General features: G+C 38.9%; 1 protein-coding gene across 10 annotated transcripts in view; it reads left to right on the plus strand.

Moving 5' to 3' along the window:
- Positions 1 to 13,928, plus strand: part of SLC4A7 (solute carrier family 4 member 7) — a 101,295-nt gene that overhangs the window by 22,202 nt on the left and 65,165 nt on the right. For 7 of the 10 annotated variants that reach the window (XM_054814700.1, XM_054814696.1, XM_054814699.1 and 4 more), the window contains exon 1: positions 11,947 to 12,074. The exons of 1 other annotated variant lie outside the window; for it this stretch is intronic. In XM_054814700.1, the coding sequence (XP_054670675.1) occupies positions 11,976 to 12,074 (99 nt within the window). In that variant the 5' untranslated portion in view covers positions 11,947 to 11,975. Of the gene's footprint in view, positions 1 to 6,573; positions 6,724 to 11,946; positions 12,075 to 13,928 lie in introns of those variants that run through there. 2 more of the 10 variants (XM_054814698.1, XM_054814703.1) reach the window with 2 other exon arrangements.

Here is a 13,928-nt window from a genome sequence, read left to right on the forward strand (position 1 = left end):
TCTTAGTACATCCAAAAATCAGTTGCTTTCTCTCTTTGAACAGAAAGAAAAGGAGCTCAGCTGTATAGCTTTAAATTATGTTAGACAAGGCACATAAGAAATAGAATTGGATCTCCTTTTAAATGTGCCTGCATTCAGTGATCCTTCCAAAGGATCTTAAGTTGTCTCCCAGAAGTTTGAAGTTCTGACAGCTTTTTGTCTAGCAACATCTTCCCTTATAAAAGTTATTTCAGACTTTTAAGATATTCCATTGTGATTTAGAATTGCAGGAGGAGAATGGAAGAAATTTCGACAAGAAAGTGTGTCTTAGCCTTAGCAAGAAGTCACATCTTGAGTTGGACTAATTAGTTCCTTGTCTCTGAAGGGGAAGTGTCATTCCCCCTTTGTTCTGTCTCCTTTCCCAAGCTGATTCAACTTGTGAAACTGGCAATAAACAAAGAAAAACCTCAAAAAACACCCAACGAACCAAAACAAAACTTGTCAAGGTTAGTTTTCTGAAATGGATGTGAACTGAGTTGTATGTTTGTGATCAGGAAAGCATCAGATCTAATGTAAAGCAAGGATGTTATAATGTCTAGTCAAAATATTGTGAGAAGAGGAAAGCAGCATGAGCGGTATCTCTGCATTTCTCCAAGCTGTTCATTTTGCCCAAGCTGAGATGTGAAGCTACAGTCTTGAAGCGTGGCTCCATACAGTCCAAGTCAGTCTCAGCTGGAGTTGCCCTGTGGTCCTGCCCTTCCTGCTCTGTGCTCAACAGTCTCACCCACTCTGTGCACCACCTGCACCTCGCCAGTAATGAGTGTCATCAGAGCTGAAGTGGCAAAACATTGTCAGTGTTACGTTGTTGGTTCAGATGATTGCCAGCACTAGCACAAAAACGGGAACTGCAGCTTTCTGTTCCAGTTTGCCTTATTAATAAAATACATGTGGATTGTGAGAACTTACTTTTTTGGTAGTTGTGAATTTCTCACGGTGGAGGCTTGCTAATACAGCGGTAACCAGTTGACATTCAGCATGTAACAGTGGCAATAGCTTGACTGGTGCTCATGATAAATGTAGATTTCAGATGTCTTACGTTACTCAGCATAACTTGGGAGATGTGTTTTGTGGAATGTCTTTTGTATTAAAATAATCTGCAGACAACACCACCTGAATCCTGTATGTTGCACCAGTTGGAAAGTTAAACAGTTAGGATGAAATTCTGCCCTCATTCAAATTGCAGTGATCATGAGCAGACCTGGAGTTTTACTTCCATTCTACCTGCCTTGTTTTGAGAAGAAATGTTGTGGGCCAGCAGAGTGCTGATACCTCCTGCTGTATCAGTCTTGCCACTGATGTTGGAGACGTTGCCTTACCTTCCCATTATAGTTTGCTGCGCTTTGATTTGTAGGTAGTAACTTTGGTCACTGTAAGAGTAAACATGGTGTCAGTAAATTGTTATACAGATACTTGATTTGACTGGGATGCAATTATATGAAGAGAGGAAAATTCAAAAGATAGGGAAAGCTGAAGGTGAAGAGTTAAGCCTTGAATTCATGTGAATTGGTGATACTTATGATCTTTCACTTTTCTATGAAGAGAAAAACCTGTAGATGAATAATCATTCAAAAATTACAACATTCATCAAAGGGGTAAATTTTTTAATTATTAGCTGCTAATGTTTGGTGTTCTAGTCAAGGAACTGTTCTGTGTGAGTGTAGCTTGGTTTGGTTGTATTTGGAGAGTCTGTCCTAACTGGATAGCTGGATAATTTGACACACCGCCCCCTTTCCTTCCGAGGATCTGCTGATAGGGAAAGTCTTTTATGTGCCTGTACTTCAAATAATGTCAGTACAAACCCAGATAACTATCTGCCTCGTATTATGCTGCGTCATATCTGGACTCATCAGCTGTTCACTTCTGTGCCATCTATTATTTTAGGAGATTAATGTTTAATATTTGTACAAGTGATTGTAGAGCATTTAAACATATGGCCTTGGTTAGATGGCCTTAATAGTGTTGAAACAGCCCTGGTTTATAGTTCTTGTGAACTTGCGCAGTGATCTAAGACTTCTTTAGGATAAAGAAAAAATTAGAATATCTCTCAAAAATGCTGCTAAAACACCTGGAGATGAATTTATGCAAAAGCAAGTGATGAGGGATATGTTGTAGTTGTAAAGTGGGCACCTTTGAATTTAGAAAGCATCCTCATTCTTTTGCCCCCCCCCCCAAAAAATATTGCCCCCTTAGCCTAGCTCAGTGCCATTTGCATGGTGAATACATGCTCATACATGTTAAAGTGAAATTCTCGGTAGTGTTTGAACACGGGGAATTTCTTCCATCTACTTCCTTTACTGAGGGATGTTTTTGAGTCCAGAAATAAGTAAAGAAATCTAAAACTTTACATGCATATCTTGTTTTTCTGTTTCATCAATGTATCCAAATCAGGACTGCAAGGTGATTGATGAAGTCATCTATACAATAAAGTACATATTAATCTTGCTGTTGATCCTGATTTAGATTACAAATTTCAGTGGTATCCTCTCTAGAGAGTAAGTATGCAACTCAGAACAGTGTGTAAGTGTGTAGTGTCAGGAGGGCTCGAACTAGAGATCTGCCTCACGCTCGCTCGCTCTCAGCATCCTAATGGCTTGTGACGGCTGTCCTGCAGTGTGCTGAGAAACCCAAGAGCCCACAACTGGGGTAATCCACCAGAGAATATCTGCACAGAGTATATCTATCTTTTTTTCTTTCTCTTTTTTTTCTTTTTCTTTTTTTGGAAACAATTCTGTGCGTATGTGCTGATACAAACTGAAGCAAGCTGAAGCGTGCTATGCAGATGTACCTCTTGGGAACTAGCTGTTATGTGGAAATTGTGTTCTCAGAAATACTTGTAGGCAGTCAAACTCTTGGTTTTTATGGATAGTTTTATTTCATTAAATGATGAGCCACTGCCTATGAAGGCTTCTGCGTTCCCTTGCTAAAGGACTAATGTCTCCTTAGAGGAACAGTTTAATTTATGTGTAATAGAAAGCTCGTAGGAAGCTGTTCTTTTTAATATCAGTTAGTAGGTTCCCCGTTTAATAAGCTGAACAAAACAATCTGTAGTGGTATTTGACATACAAAAGTTTTACAGTTTGTGTCATACAGCTTGCTCCTGCATTATCTTAATCCCCTAGTACCTTGTCTCCCCTCCCGACTCTTCTGTGCCAACACCCCCCCAGTCTGAAGTAAAACCTCATTTACAAGTATTGTCTTATTATCTCATGGGTAAGTGTTTCTTGTTTGTTTTATATTATTTCCTAAAGAGAGATGCTTTGAGTTTGATGGATTCTATCCTTTCAGATACATGAGAAAAGGTAGCAGTGAACTGGGTTGGTTTTTTTTGGACTGCAACATTAGAAGAGATTGTCGTGTTCATTTTGTATAACTTGTTCATATAAGGAAGGGTTAAGTTTGGATTATAGATGCAACTCTAACGCTCCACCTCCTGAAACAGGATTTTAAAATATCAATAGAAACCTCATACCAGATTTACCAATTTACGGGGCTAGATGTGTGGGTATGTCAGTATGGCCTCTTTGCAAGCAAATGAGCACTCGGTTTCTTTTTGTTCCTATCTGGTGAGGTCTGATAGCGCTGGGCTTGAGCTCATGTGGTAAATCCTGCTGAAAGCACAGTCCTGCCCACCACAGCTATGTTAAATAAAAACATGCTCGTGTCCTGCTATCTCAGAATGGCAGATAAAGCACAGCTCTGCCTGCTAGAGACTCTGCAGACCCCGCAATAAGGCAGTTTACGGCACTTCGTGGCAGATGGGGATCATAACTGTTCTCTCATTTTAAAAGCAAAGTTTGGAGGGTAGGAAAGAAGAGCTTGTGGCTGTAGTCATAAGTGCAGCTTGCTGGTCTGTTAGCACTAGTGTTGCTGTAAGATGTGATGGGGATATTTTTACAGATTGATCCAGAAACTAGTCATAACAAGTGACATGAAAATTACTCTTCTAATCCGTTGTAAACGTTTCTGCATTCCACCCCATGGCTAACAGAGGTTTTGGAATTAGTCCAATTTAGTTAATTTTGAGGGAATTTTTAATGGAAGCCTGTACTGCTTACAAGAAAATCATGGACTATGTATTGCTTGTGAAAAGATTAACAAGTTTTCCAAAGATCTGAGAGCTCAGATGAAGTCTTTCTTTTCTGTCTGGAGAATAGATACATTTTTTTTTTGGACCTGTCTTTCCAAAAACGTGCTTTTATAGCCAGAGATAAGCTCAAATAAGTGGAACTTGAAAGGGGTATAAAAGTGAAAATTAAGAAGGGAAGATTGATATTTCATAATAGCTACTTCTGTTTCTTTTTCTTTAAAAACAAAACAAACCCCAAACACCCTCATACACTTCATAAAGATTCTTTTGCAGCACCAAGCATATGGTTGAAATACTGCTGCAGCACAAATAGTTTTGCTCTGAGTTCTCATAGTGTTGTCACTGAACATGTTCAAGGATGTGATAATTTTGAATATATTTGCCTACAGTTTGTTTTAGAATACTTCTGTAGTTAAGCATGTTGAGACAGTTGCAGTTTGAAGTTGCTGTGTTGTTCTCCATCTAATGAGAAGCTCTTCCCTGGTATTTATTCTTAGGTAGGAGCAGACGTTTATCCACAAAGTATTTTGGTATGGGACTTAAAAGACAAAATCTTCCATCTGTTTGAAAAAAAACAACCCTTGTTTATATTTGAGAATGTTGGATTTCTCAGCTTGGCTCTATATGTGCATGTTCTTTCCTTTCTATTTTTTTTAAAATGAATAGAGCTTCTGAGTGTTTTGTTACAAGAAAGAGTGATTATTAACCAGGATTTGCCAACTACAGACTAGAAAGAGATTTCAACAAACTGCTTCAGAGAGGTGGTTGTTGTTTTTTTTTTAAAGTTTCCAAACCAAGTAAGTATTCTTTCTAAAACTTACAAAAAAAAAAAAAAAAGTGGGATTCCCAGGCATGCCCGCCCCCCCACTCCTGTCCCAAAGGGATTGACAGCCTCTTCCCCTTCACACACAGACACACCCCAAGCCTAAACAAACCGACTTTTGTCCTTTTAGAAATTGAAGTACTTCTAGTATGGATTTATGCTAAGGAAGACTGCATTAAGGTGTGGGATAGCCACCAGAACACAGTTCAGCGTACCAGTTTCAGTATTCATCTGGATAGCTGAAGAACTGTATGAATCTGTGCTCTGCATTAGGAAAAGAATAGGTTTGGTTTAGGATGCTCAGTTGAGAAAAGATTACTAAGAGTTAGGATATGTGATATTTTTGTTTAACTTTGTTCTTCCTATATGAATAATTTAGTTTACAGTCATTTACATATAGCAGCAGAGAGGCCTTGATAGCTTGGAAGTGAAAAGATTCACACAGGTTAGAGTGAACATCTATTTACAGAGTGGAAACAAACTACTTTTAAACTCTCTTGTCAGCACTATCTGAGAATACTTTTGTTAGTCTAAGGTTAGAGAGTTTTCTGGACTGAGAAAGGCGGTGAGGGAAACTGAATGTGGTTGTCTGATTTTTGAACTACTAGGTGGTAAATACCATATTCACAGTTGCACAGTATGTTTCTTTGGCTGGTGGTATTTGCCCTAAGTTTATGAACAGTAGGTTATTTGTTTTGTTTTGTCCAAGTTGTTCGTTTGTTTGTTGGTTGGGGTGGCACCAGTCCAGCTTCATTGCTAGAGCTCTTGTCATCCAAGAAGTAGGAATGAAAGAAGAGAAAAGAACAAGGAAGGCAGTGTCATGTCGTGAAGGTTAAGTTATGGGTAATGCCTTAAAGAGCCAATTTTCCTACGTGCTATATGATGAGACAAGGAGATTAAAGTATGTCAGTGATGAAGAGGGGAAGAGTGAAATGAAGCTCTGAATTTGATCTTCTAGAGTGGAAGTTGCATCTTTCTGAGGTTGGCTTGAGCAAGGATAAAGTATAGCTACTCATGTCGTACTTGAAACAGAGAGCCATCTTACTGTGGAAGGAGACATGAAATTAATTGCAGCTAACAGCATGGCTTTTTTTACCTCTTCAACAGGAGAAAAAAAAAAAGGATTTTTTTTTAGCAAGCCCTGGTTTATTTTGCTGAACAAGAATATATGGCTTATGTAAAAAAAAAAAACCAAAAAAAACCCCAACAAAAAAAAACCCCCAAAGCCCAAAAAAACCCCAACCAACCTGCTTTGGAATGAGTATTCAGCGAAAGGTCAGTAATACAGCTATAAACACACTTAGCAGATGTTTGACTTCTGGGTTGTTCTGTTCTAGGACCCAATGTACAAATGTGCTTTCATTCTGTAGTGCTAATGAAGTCTTGGATCAGAGCAAAAGTATAACCTTGGAGCTGTTCTTAGCTGCTGTTGATGCAGAAAATGTTAAGTCTCAAGCCCTGTTTCAGTTCCTTTTTTGGTATTCTCTGAGCTGGAATTGAAGGTATGCCATCTTGCCCATTCTGTTCTTGTGCGACCCTGCGGTAGCTGTAATCGGTGGCCTGGGAGATGAGAGACTCGCGAGGGAGTGATTGGCTGCAGGGCTGGGGAGCAATTTCCCGGAGTACATCTGTGTCAAGCAGAGCGAGCTAAAGCAGTCATGTATGCGCAGTCTCTGATCTCTTGGGAGATTCGTTACAGGGTCTCGTGCAAGGGCAATCTCCGCTTTTGCACATCAGCATGGAAGAAGCTCGTCCAGGGAAGAAAATGCAACCTGTATGTAAATAGCGGCTGTAGAACTTAATGGTTCAAACGGGCTTTGATGCAACTGATATTTAGCAACTGTGTCTCAGAATGGTGTGCTGCCTTAGGCTCACTAGTTGTGGAGGAAATTTTTGAAAGATCTGGTGATAGAAATAATACTTGAAGGAGAGATTTCTGTATTAGGGAAGACATTTTCTGTGTAGTTAGAATTGCTTAATCATAGTAACTGGCTTAATTCAGAAAGAAAATGTGTTTTTACGGTTATGAGAGTATACTACCAGATTTTGAGAGTGGTTGAGTGTGGGGTGGGTTTTTTCCTTTTTTTTCCCCCGTTTGCTTTGTGTTGGCTTTTCTTAATTTGAAGGTTATCAGCTGTGGCTTTGAGTAATTCTGTGCAAGTATAGCAGGGAAGTTTCTGGTAAAGAATCTTGAAATAGCCTATTGAGTTACTTTTGATGGAAAAAAAAAAGTGAACTTAATGAGCTGTGTAACAGAAGTAAAATGTTCACGGAGATAGTGTTTTCTTCAGGCTTAAGTGGCATAGCTACGAAACTCTGTGGGGATTTCTACAATGAAGCAGTGAACCTCTACTATCAGTGTTACAAGCTATTGCTTAGCTCTTGTATGGATAGTCTTTATCACAGCTTTAAAGACCCCTGAATTGTTTTATATAAATTTTATAAGATGACCACTAAATTTTCTATTTCCTTGTGTGAGCGTAAGACGAAAAAGTTTCATTTAGACATGTTAAAATGCATCTGATTGCAGTGGTATTGTTTGTTAGGGTCTCTGTAGTACAGTGATCAATTTTTTTCGTTTTCGTTGTGGCGCTACCTTCAGCTCTGGACGCAGAACTCTTTATCAGGCATGCATATGCCTAGAAGACTAGACAAAGATCTGAGGTGACTAATTATAAAGATTGTACTACTGTTTTTTCTAACTGTAATTTCAGAAATTGAAGTGAATGGAGCTATGAATTTTTTGAATGAAATTTAGTGCTGTGACGCAGTGATAAAGTGCAACTTTGTAAAACGACCACTGTAATGTTAGATATGCAACTCGATATCTTGTGTTGGATCGGTGACATTATTTGCTAACTTTATGTATGGTGGTAAATTTTCTGGCTTCCAGAACACTCGGGTTGAATTCAAACGGGCTTCTAATTTTAATCGAATATTCTCTTGCATTTTAGTCATACCTTAATGTTATTAATCAAGCCACCCTTTTTTTTGGTGTTTTTTCTGACCCAATTTGTTGGGGTTTTTTTGTTTGTTTTTACAAATTGCCACAGTGTGCTGTAGCTTATGGCCAGTCACTACTGTGACCAGTCTCTTGTCAGTGCTTGTGCTTCCTTTTCTTTCTGACTTTTTTCTCCCAATTTAATTTTGTGTTCTGATTAAGACAAGCACTTTGTTTACTATCCAAAAATGTGTCTGATTTGTCTGGGACATGGCTTGCCTTGCAGATAGTGGTGCTCAGCGTGACAGTGGCCAGAGTAATGCCCGCTAGAACCATGGAAATAAATTTATTTATAAACATTAAATGTTCAACTGTGCAGGAAGCAAAACATTAACATGTTTAGAACTGCTTTTTTTGAAGTGTGGTGAGGGTTTTGTTGTTGTGTGATGGTGTGGTTTGTTAGGGTGGGTTTTTTGTTTTTGTTTTGTTTTTAAGTAGCACTTGTACATGTCTGTCTTTACTGCCCCTCCGTATACAGTTTTGGAAAAGTAAAAATAAAATGCAACTTCTGGAGAGTTTTATTGAAGTCTGTTGATGTGTATTGGACATACTTATCCGAACATGGTTTGTATAGCTCCTGTGGGTTTTTTGTAAGTTTTCTAGAAGCAGATTGGTCAGACATATTTAGTAGGGTAAGCTGAACAGTTAATTAGAGGATTAGTAGGCTAGAAAAACTTCTCTAAGTATTCCTAACCTCTTTCGTTATAGCTATGGTCTTAGTGAAATCTTAAGTGTCAAATCTTCCTGTGAGGCTCTGAGTATTGTTTTGATTAGGAGGGATCTTATTTATACGTGAGGCTGGTTGTGTGAAATAGTAATTGTGTAACCACAGATAAAATTCACAGGAAAAGATGCGGGGGAGGCAGCAACACCAAAACTCTTGCAGCTCTACTGGAGTCTTTCCTGTAGTGCTTGAACAATATCCACTGCTATAATAGTAGGGGGGCAGAAAAAAATCTGGAAAGCAGCTGTTCCTGTGCAAATGAGACCATAGCAAATACAACCAAGGGGGAAGCCATCAGTATGGTATGCTTCCTATTTTAAACCTGGCAAGTGTTCTGTTCGTGAATTATTATTAATTTTACTCTCATCCGTATATATTTAGAGGGCAAGGCCAGCTAAAAATTGTATGCTGACAGAATAAGACAGGGCCAATTTATATTTGGTGCTTTTTCCCTTGGCTGTTAGGTTGATGTGCTTGATTTAGAACTGGTAGTGTTTCATCACTTTGGCAACTTCTGAAGATACAGTATTGCTGTGTAAACTAAGGCTGTGCCCAAAGAACTTACTTCAAATGCATTTATGAGACTGTGCAGTTCAGCTAAAGGCTGTTTAATAGGCTGAATAGTACCTTCACTTACTACTGTTTAGAAAGAACTTTGGGGTTTTTTCATATCCTGGCTGTCCTTCAAGGAGGCAGCAACTGGAGATGCCTGCCTGCCTGCCCACCATAGGCTCATCTTACCTCTGGTTTAAAAGCAGAAACAATTTGAGAGAGAAGTAAAACAACGTATTTCAAACTCACCAAGTGCTGTTGTTAGTTGTTCCTGCAGGTGAACCATGTCAAAAAGCCCTTCCTGATCTACTCACTCATAACTAAGGCTACTCGATGCTCTGTATGGGTAGCAGTGGGAGAACTGTAGCATAGACCTAGTGCTTGATGATTGCCAGAGGTAGAATGATCGTCATTCAACTCTGCGTACAGTAGTCACAGATTACATTAACAAATATACTAGTATTTGTTTCTTATCACTTCACTTCCAGGGTTGCTGTCACTGCTGGACTTGTAGTCCTACAAAATTAGGACATAACGCTAGGCTTGTCTGATTATTTCTTCCTCCCCCCCGAAGTATTAGTGTTTATTAACTTGCAGTTCTGGGAGATTGAATGGGTAGTGAAGAGGCTGTATGTGCATTCTATAAAATGGAGATGTATTTTATTTCCTGACTATGTGGAGTATTAAGTGTGCTTGGAACAGAAATGCGGGCTTCTGAAACAAACTACTTTGGAAATGCTGCTATGAAAATGAATCATGAATTACCCCTACTGGTTCTTAATTATTCTGAACAATATGTTTCAGTAGCTGTGTGATAAAACAAATGAGTTTGTATCTTATCTATAAAAAAAGGCCAGGTTTTAAATATTTTATATGTGGGCATACACATATCTGGAGAACAGTTGCAAAATTAGGTTTTGTAGTTCCTCTTTAGTTGTCTTTGAGATGTGTGGTCAAAATGAACGTTTTCATTTCTTTTTTTCCAGCTAAACTTCTATTTTTCAAGCAGAGCAATGTTGGTAAATTTTTTTTTTTTGTTGTTGTTGTTTTGTTACTGGAGCCTTGATGGCTATCGTATCTGTCTTCTGAATGCAGATCCAACAAAGTGAGGGCTGATGATACAACAAAACTCCTGCTTGCACTATGCTTCCTAGGTCAAGGTCAAGGCACCATTTCGAATTCTGTTTGCACTGATTTGTAAGTTTATTGGGAAGGTGCTGTAGGCCTCTACTGTTGTATCCTCTTGGAGACAGCATGCAGGGTTGGACGACCTTAACTGCTCCTGTGTACTGATGATGAAAGAATGAAGAGCAAAGTATGTAGAATAAAATACACTATGCAAAAATTCTCATATGCTGTTGATCTTAGTACGTAAATCTACGGTAGCATATATAAGTTTACCAGTTGCGTGTGTAAGTAGTGTGTGCTTGTGTTTTGAGAGGAATGGTGTGTTGGTGCCACATTCCAGCCTAAGAGCTCCATCACATCTGCCAGATCTGGTGCCTATACAAAGGCAGAGATGTATCCATGGGTCCTTGTGGGAAGGAGGGGGGAAGTGTTTGCCTTCTGTTAAAGCCAGAGAGAATGGGATATAATTACAGTCATAAAGCATTATGTAGTTTCGCTGTGGTGGTGAAGGCAGTTGTAGTGGAATAGTATCAAAATTAGAAGTTTTAAGCTCTTGGCCAGGGACAGATGTCTAAGTGAAAAAATAGATATGACACCTCCTCCCCCCCGCCCTGTTGTTTGGGGTTTGGTTTTTTTTTTTGCATTTGCACCTGATTGAATAAATGCCACAGTGAAGGTTCTTTGTAGCATGAAAGTGGTAATCCCCCCCCCTTTTTTTTTTTCTTTGAGTGGTGTGGTGGGTTTTTGTGTGTGCGTCCTCTCCTGTACCCTACTTATTCCCATGAAGACTAGGGCTCTCTTCTGGTGCTGCAAGTAGTTTCTCGGCTCTGTTGGGGAAGAACTTTGGACTGAAGGGATGTAAATGGAGCATATGAACATTGACTTAGCTAAGTAATGGTTTTAAATGGTAAGCTCCAATTATTCTCATCACAATTACTGTATTACTCTTAGATTTCAAAGTTTTACAGTTAACTGTATCAGCCATTTGTATGATGTCTATCACCAGAATGAATTGATTTAACTACATTTCAAGTACATTAAATATGTGTTGCTAGCAAGTTGTATCTCTTGGACATGGTTATTTAGTAATGCACTTTGGCAGTGTGCCCATCTGAAGTCTGTCATGTGTATGTGACTGCATAACGTTGGGCGAGTTGCATGGTGAGAAGAGCTTGTACAGATGATAGTGGAAAGTTTCCTTTAGATTTAATATTCTGTGCGTCATATTTGTGCCAGTCCACCACACAGTAACTAACACATGCTGCTGGAGGTTGACAGCTTAATTCTTGCAAACTCGAGTGCTTTCCTTAATGATTCACGCAATTTAGGATTGACTTTTTATTTTTAAAATACTACTTTTAAAAAACATGTAGAGTTGATACTTTAGATGTGAAAAGTGTACCGTACTAAATGAAGACAAATGTTTGAGAAGGTAAATAAAGTGTAAACACTTTCTGGATACTTGTCTGCAATGAAAGGGGAATTACTCCTTTCTCCTGGACTGAGAAAAGACATTTGAAGATCAGAGGTGGCAAGAGGAATCCTACTGAGATTCTGCTAGAGCAAAGTGTATTTGAAAGTCTTGTCTGATCTACAACAGCTGAAAAGGGTTTTCATTTTCATGCTGGGGAAAGTTGGAAGGCTGAGAAGATGTAATATATGTAGGCACCTGTGTTTGAATATGAAGGTTTTACTGGAAGGTTGTTTCTACAGTACATTTGTGAGTATCCACAAATTTGGTGTTAGGAAAAAGTACACTTAATTTATTTTAATACGATGTACTAGGATTTTTTTTCTTGAAGTACTCTGGCTTTGTTCTGTTTTTATAAATGACCATCTCTTTGTGAAAAAAGAAACCAAATGTGAAGGCTTAATCTCTCCCTGGGGCACCTTGGTTGTTGCTTGTGTTGTTGTCGTCGTGGTTTAACCCCAGCTGGCAACGAAGCACCATGCAGCTGCTCGTAAAACTTGTGAGTTGAGATAAAGATGGTTTAATAGGACAGCAGAGGAAGAGAATAATAATAATAATAATAATAGAATATACAAACCAAGTGATGCACAATGCAGTAGCTCGCCACCTGCTGACCAATACCCAGCCTGTCCCCGAGCAGCGATCGCCACCCCCAGGCCAACTCCCCCCAGCTTATATACATGACATCATGTGGTATGGATGTGTCATTTGGCCAGTTTGGGTCAGCTGTGCTGTCTCTGCCCCTTCCCAGCTTCTGGTGCACCTCCTTGGGAAGGCTCATGCCTCCTGGGAAGCTGATAAGTCCTTGACTTAATTGTAAACACTGCTTAGCAAGAACTAAAACATCAGTGTGTTATCAACATTATTTTCATACTAAACCCAAAAACCCCACAGCGCTATTCCAGCTACTGGGAAGAAAATTAACTCTATCCCAGCCAAAACCAGGACAGTTGGGTTTTTTTCCCTTCTCAATTGTTCTGTCTCTTGACTGAAAAGAGAAGTTACATATATGCCAAGTTAGTCTTAAATTTTACTTTGGCTCATCTTCATCAGCTGTTTTTTGGGCGTCTGTGGGATTATTGTACATAAAGTTTCACATGAAACGAATGGTAAACTGCAGAGGAATGCTTGCTTTAAGATGAAGTCATTCTCTGTGCCTAAAAAGGGAAGTTGATGAGTTTTAAACAATCCCACCTCTCTTTGTTTATGTATGTGAAAACTTCAGAAAGTAGAGATAACTAGATAGGAATGTGTTTTGATTCAGCAACTGTAACAGTTTTCTCTCACTTTTGTGCCTTACGCTGACATGATAGATCTTCTAGAATTACTGGAAACCTATGCCCTACAGACTTTATTTTTAGCAAGGAAAAAAAGGTTGTAGCTTGGAATTAGTTTTATAACGTATTTGAGTATTTGGGGGTTTTTTACTTGACCTAAGGCAAAAGTATCTTATGGTGGGATTTACTATTGGCATCACAAACGATTCTGTTAAAATGATGCTTTGTGTTTTCCTAAACAAAGACTGTAAATGATAAGCTTTCTTCATGTATGATATTTGTGGTTGCTAATGGTTTATTCTTGGAAGAGTCTTTGCATATGTTGAGTACTTTGAGATAGTGATAGAACGGTTTGCAAGGGCATGCATGCCTTTCTGTAATCTAATCTCCAAAGACATGTTACTTTCACATGACGTGGTTTTGAAGGCTGTTTCTGTATGCATAAGGTTGACAAAATACCTCTGTTACTAAAGCAAAGGGTGATAAATATTAATAACATGGTATAAGTCATATAGCAAGTACAGTTTCAAAATGTTACTTGGAGATAAAAATCTTTTCTTGTATGTGTATTTTCCGCAGTGTGTATGTAATTTTCTACCAGTATGCAGTAGGTTGTATAATCTGGAGAAACCCTTTGTCTTCCTTTTATCACTCAAAAACTTGGTGTTTGGCAAGCTTCCAAGTGTCCTAAAAGGACTTGGGGTGGGGGTGTGCACATGTGATACAGGGTATTTCAGCAGTTTGTGGCTGTAACTACGAAGGTAATTGTGGAAGAGGTTTTGATAGCAGTTTTCCTATTATTAGGGTTTCCTCTCTCATAAGACAT

This window comes from Grus americana, chromosome 2 (assembly GCF_028858705.1).
Source record: "Grus americana isolate bGruAme1 chromosome 2, bGruAme1.mat, whole genome shotgun sequence".
Taxonomy (NCBI): domain Eukaryota; kingdom Metazoa; phylum Chordata; class Aves; order Gruiformes; family Gruidae; genus Grus; species Grus americana.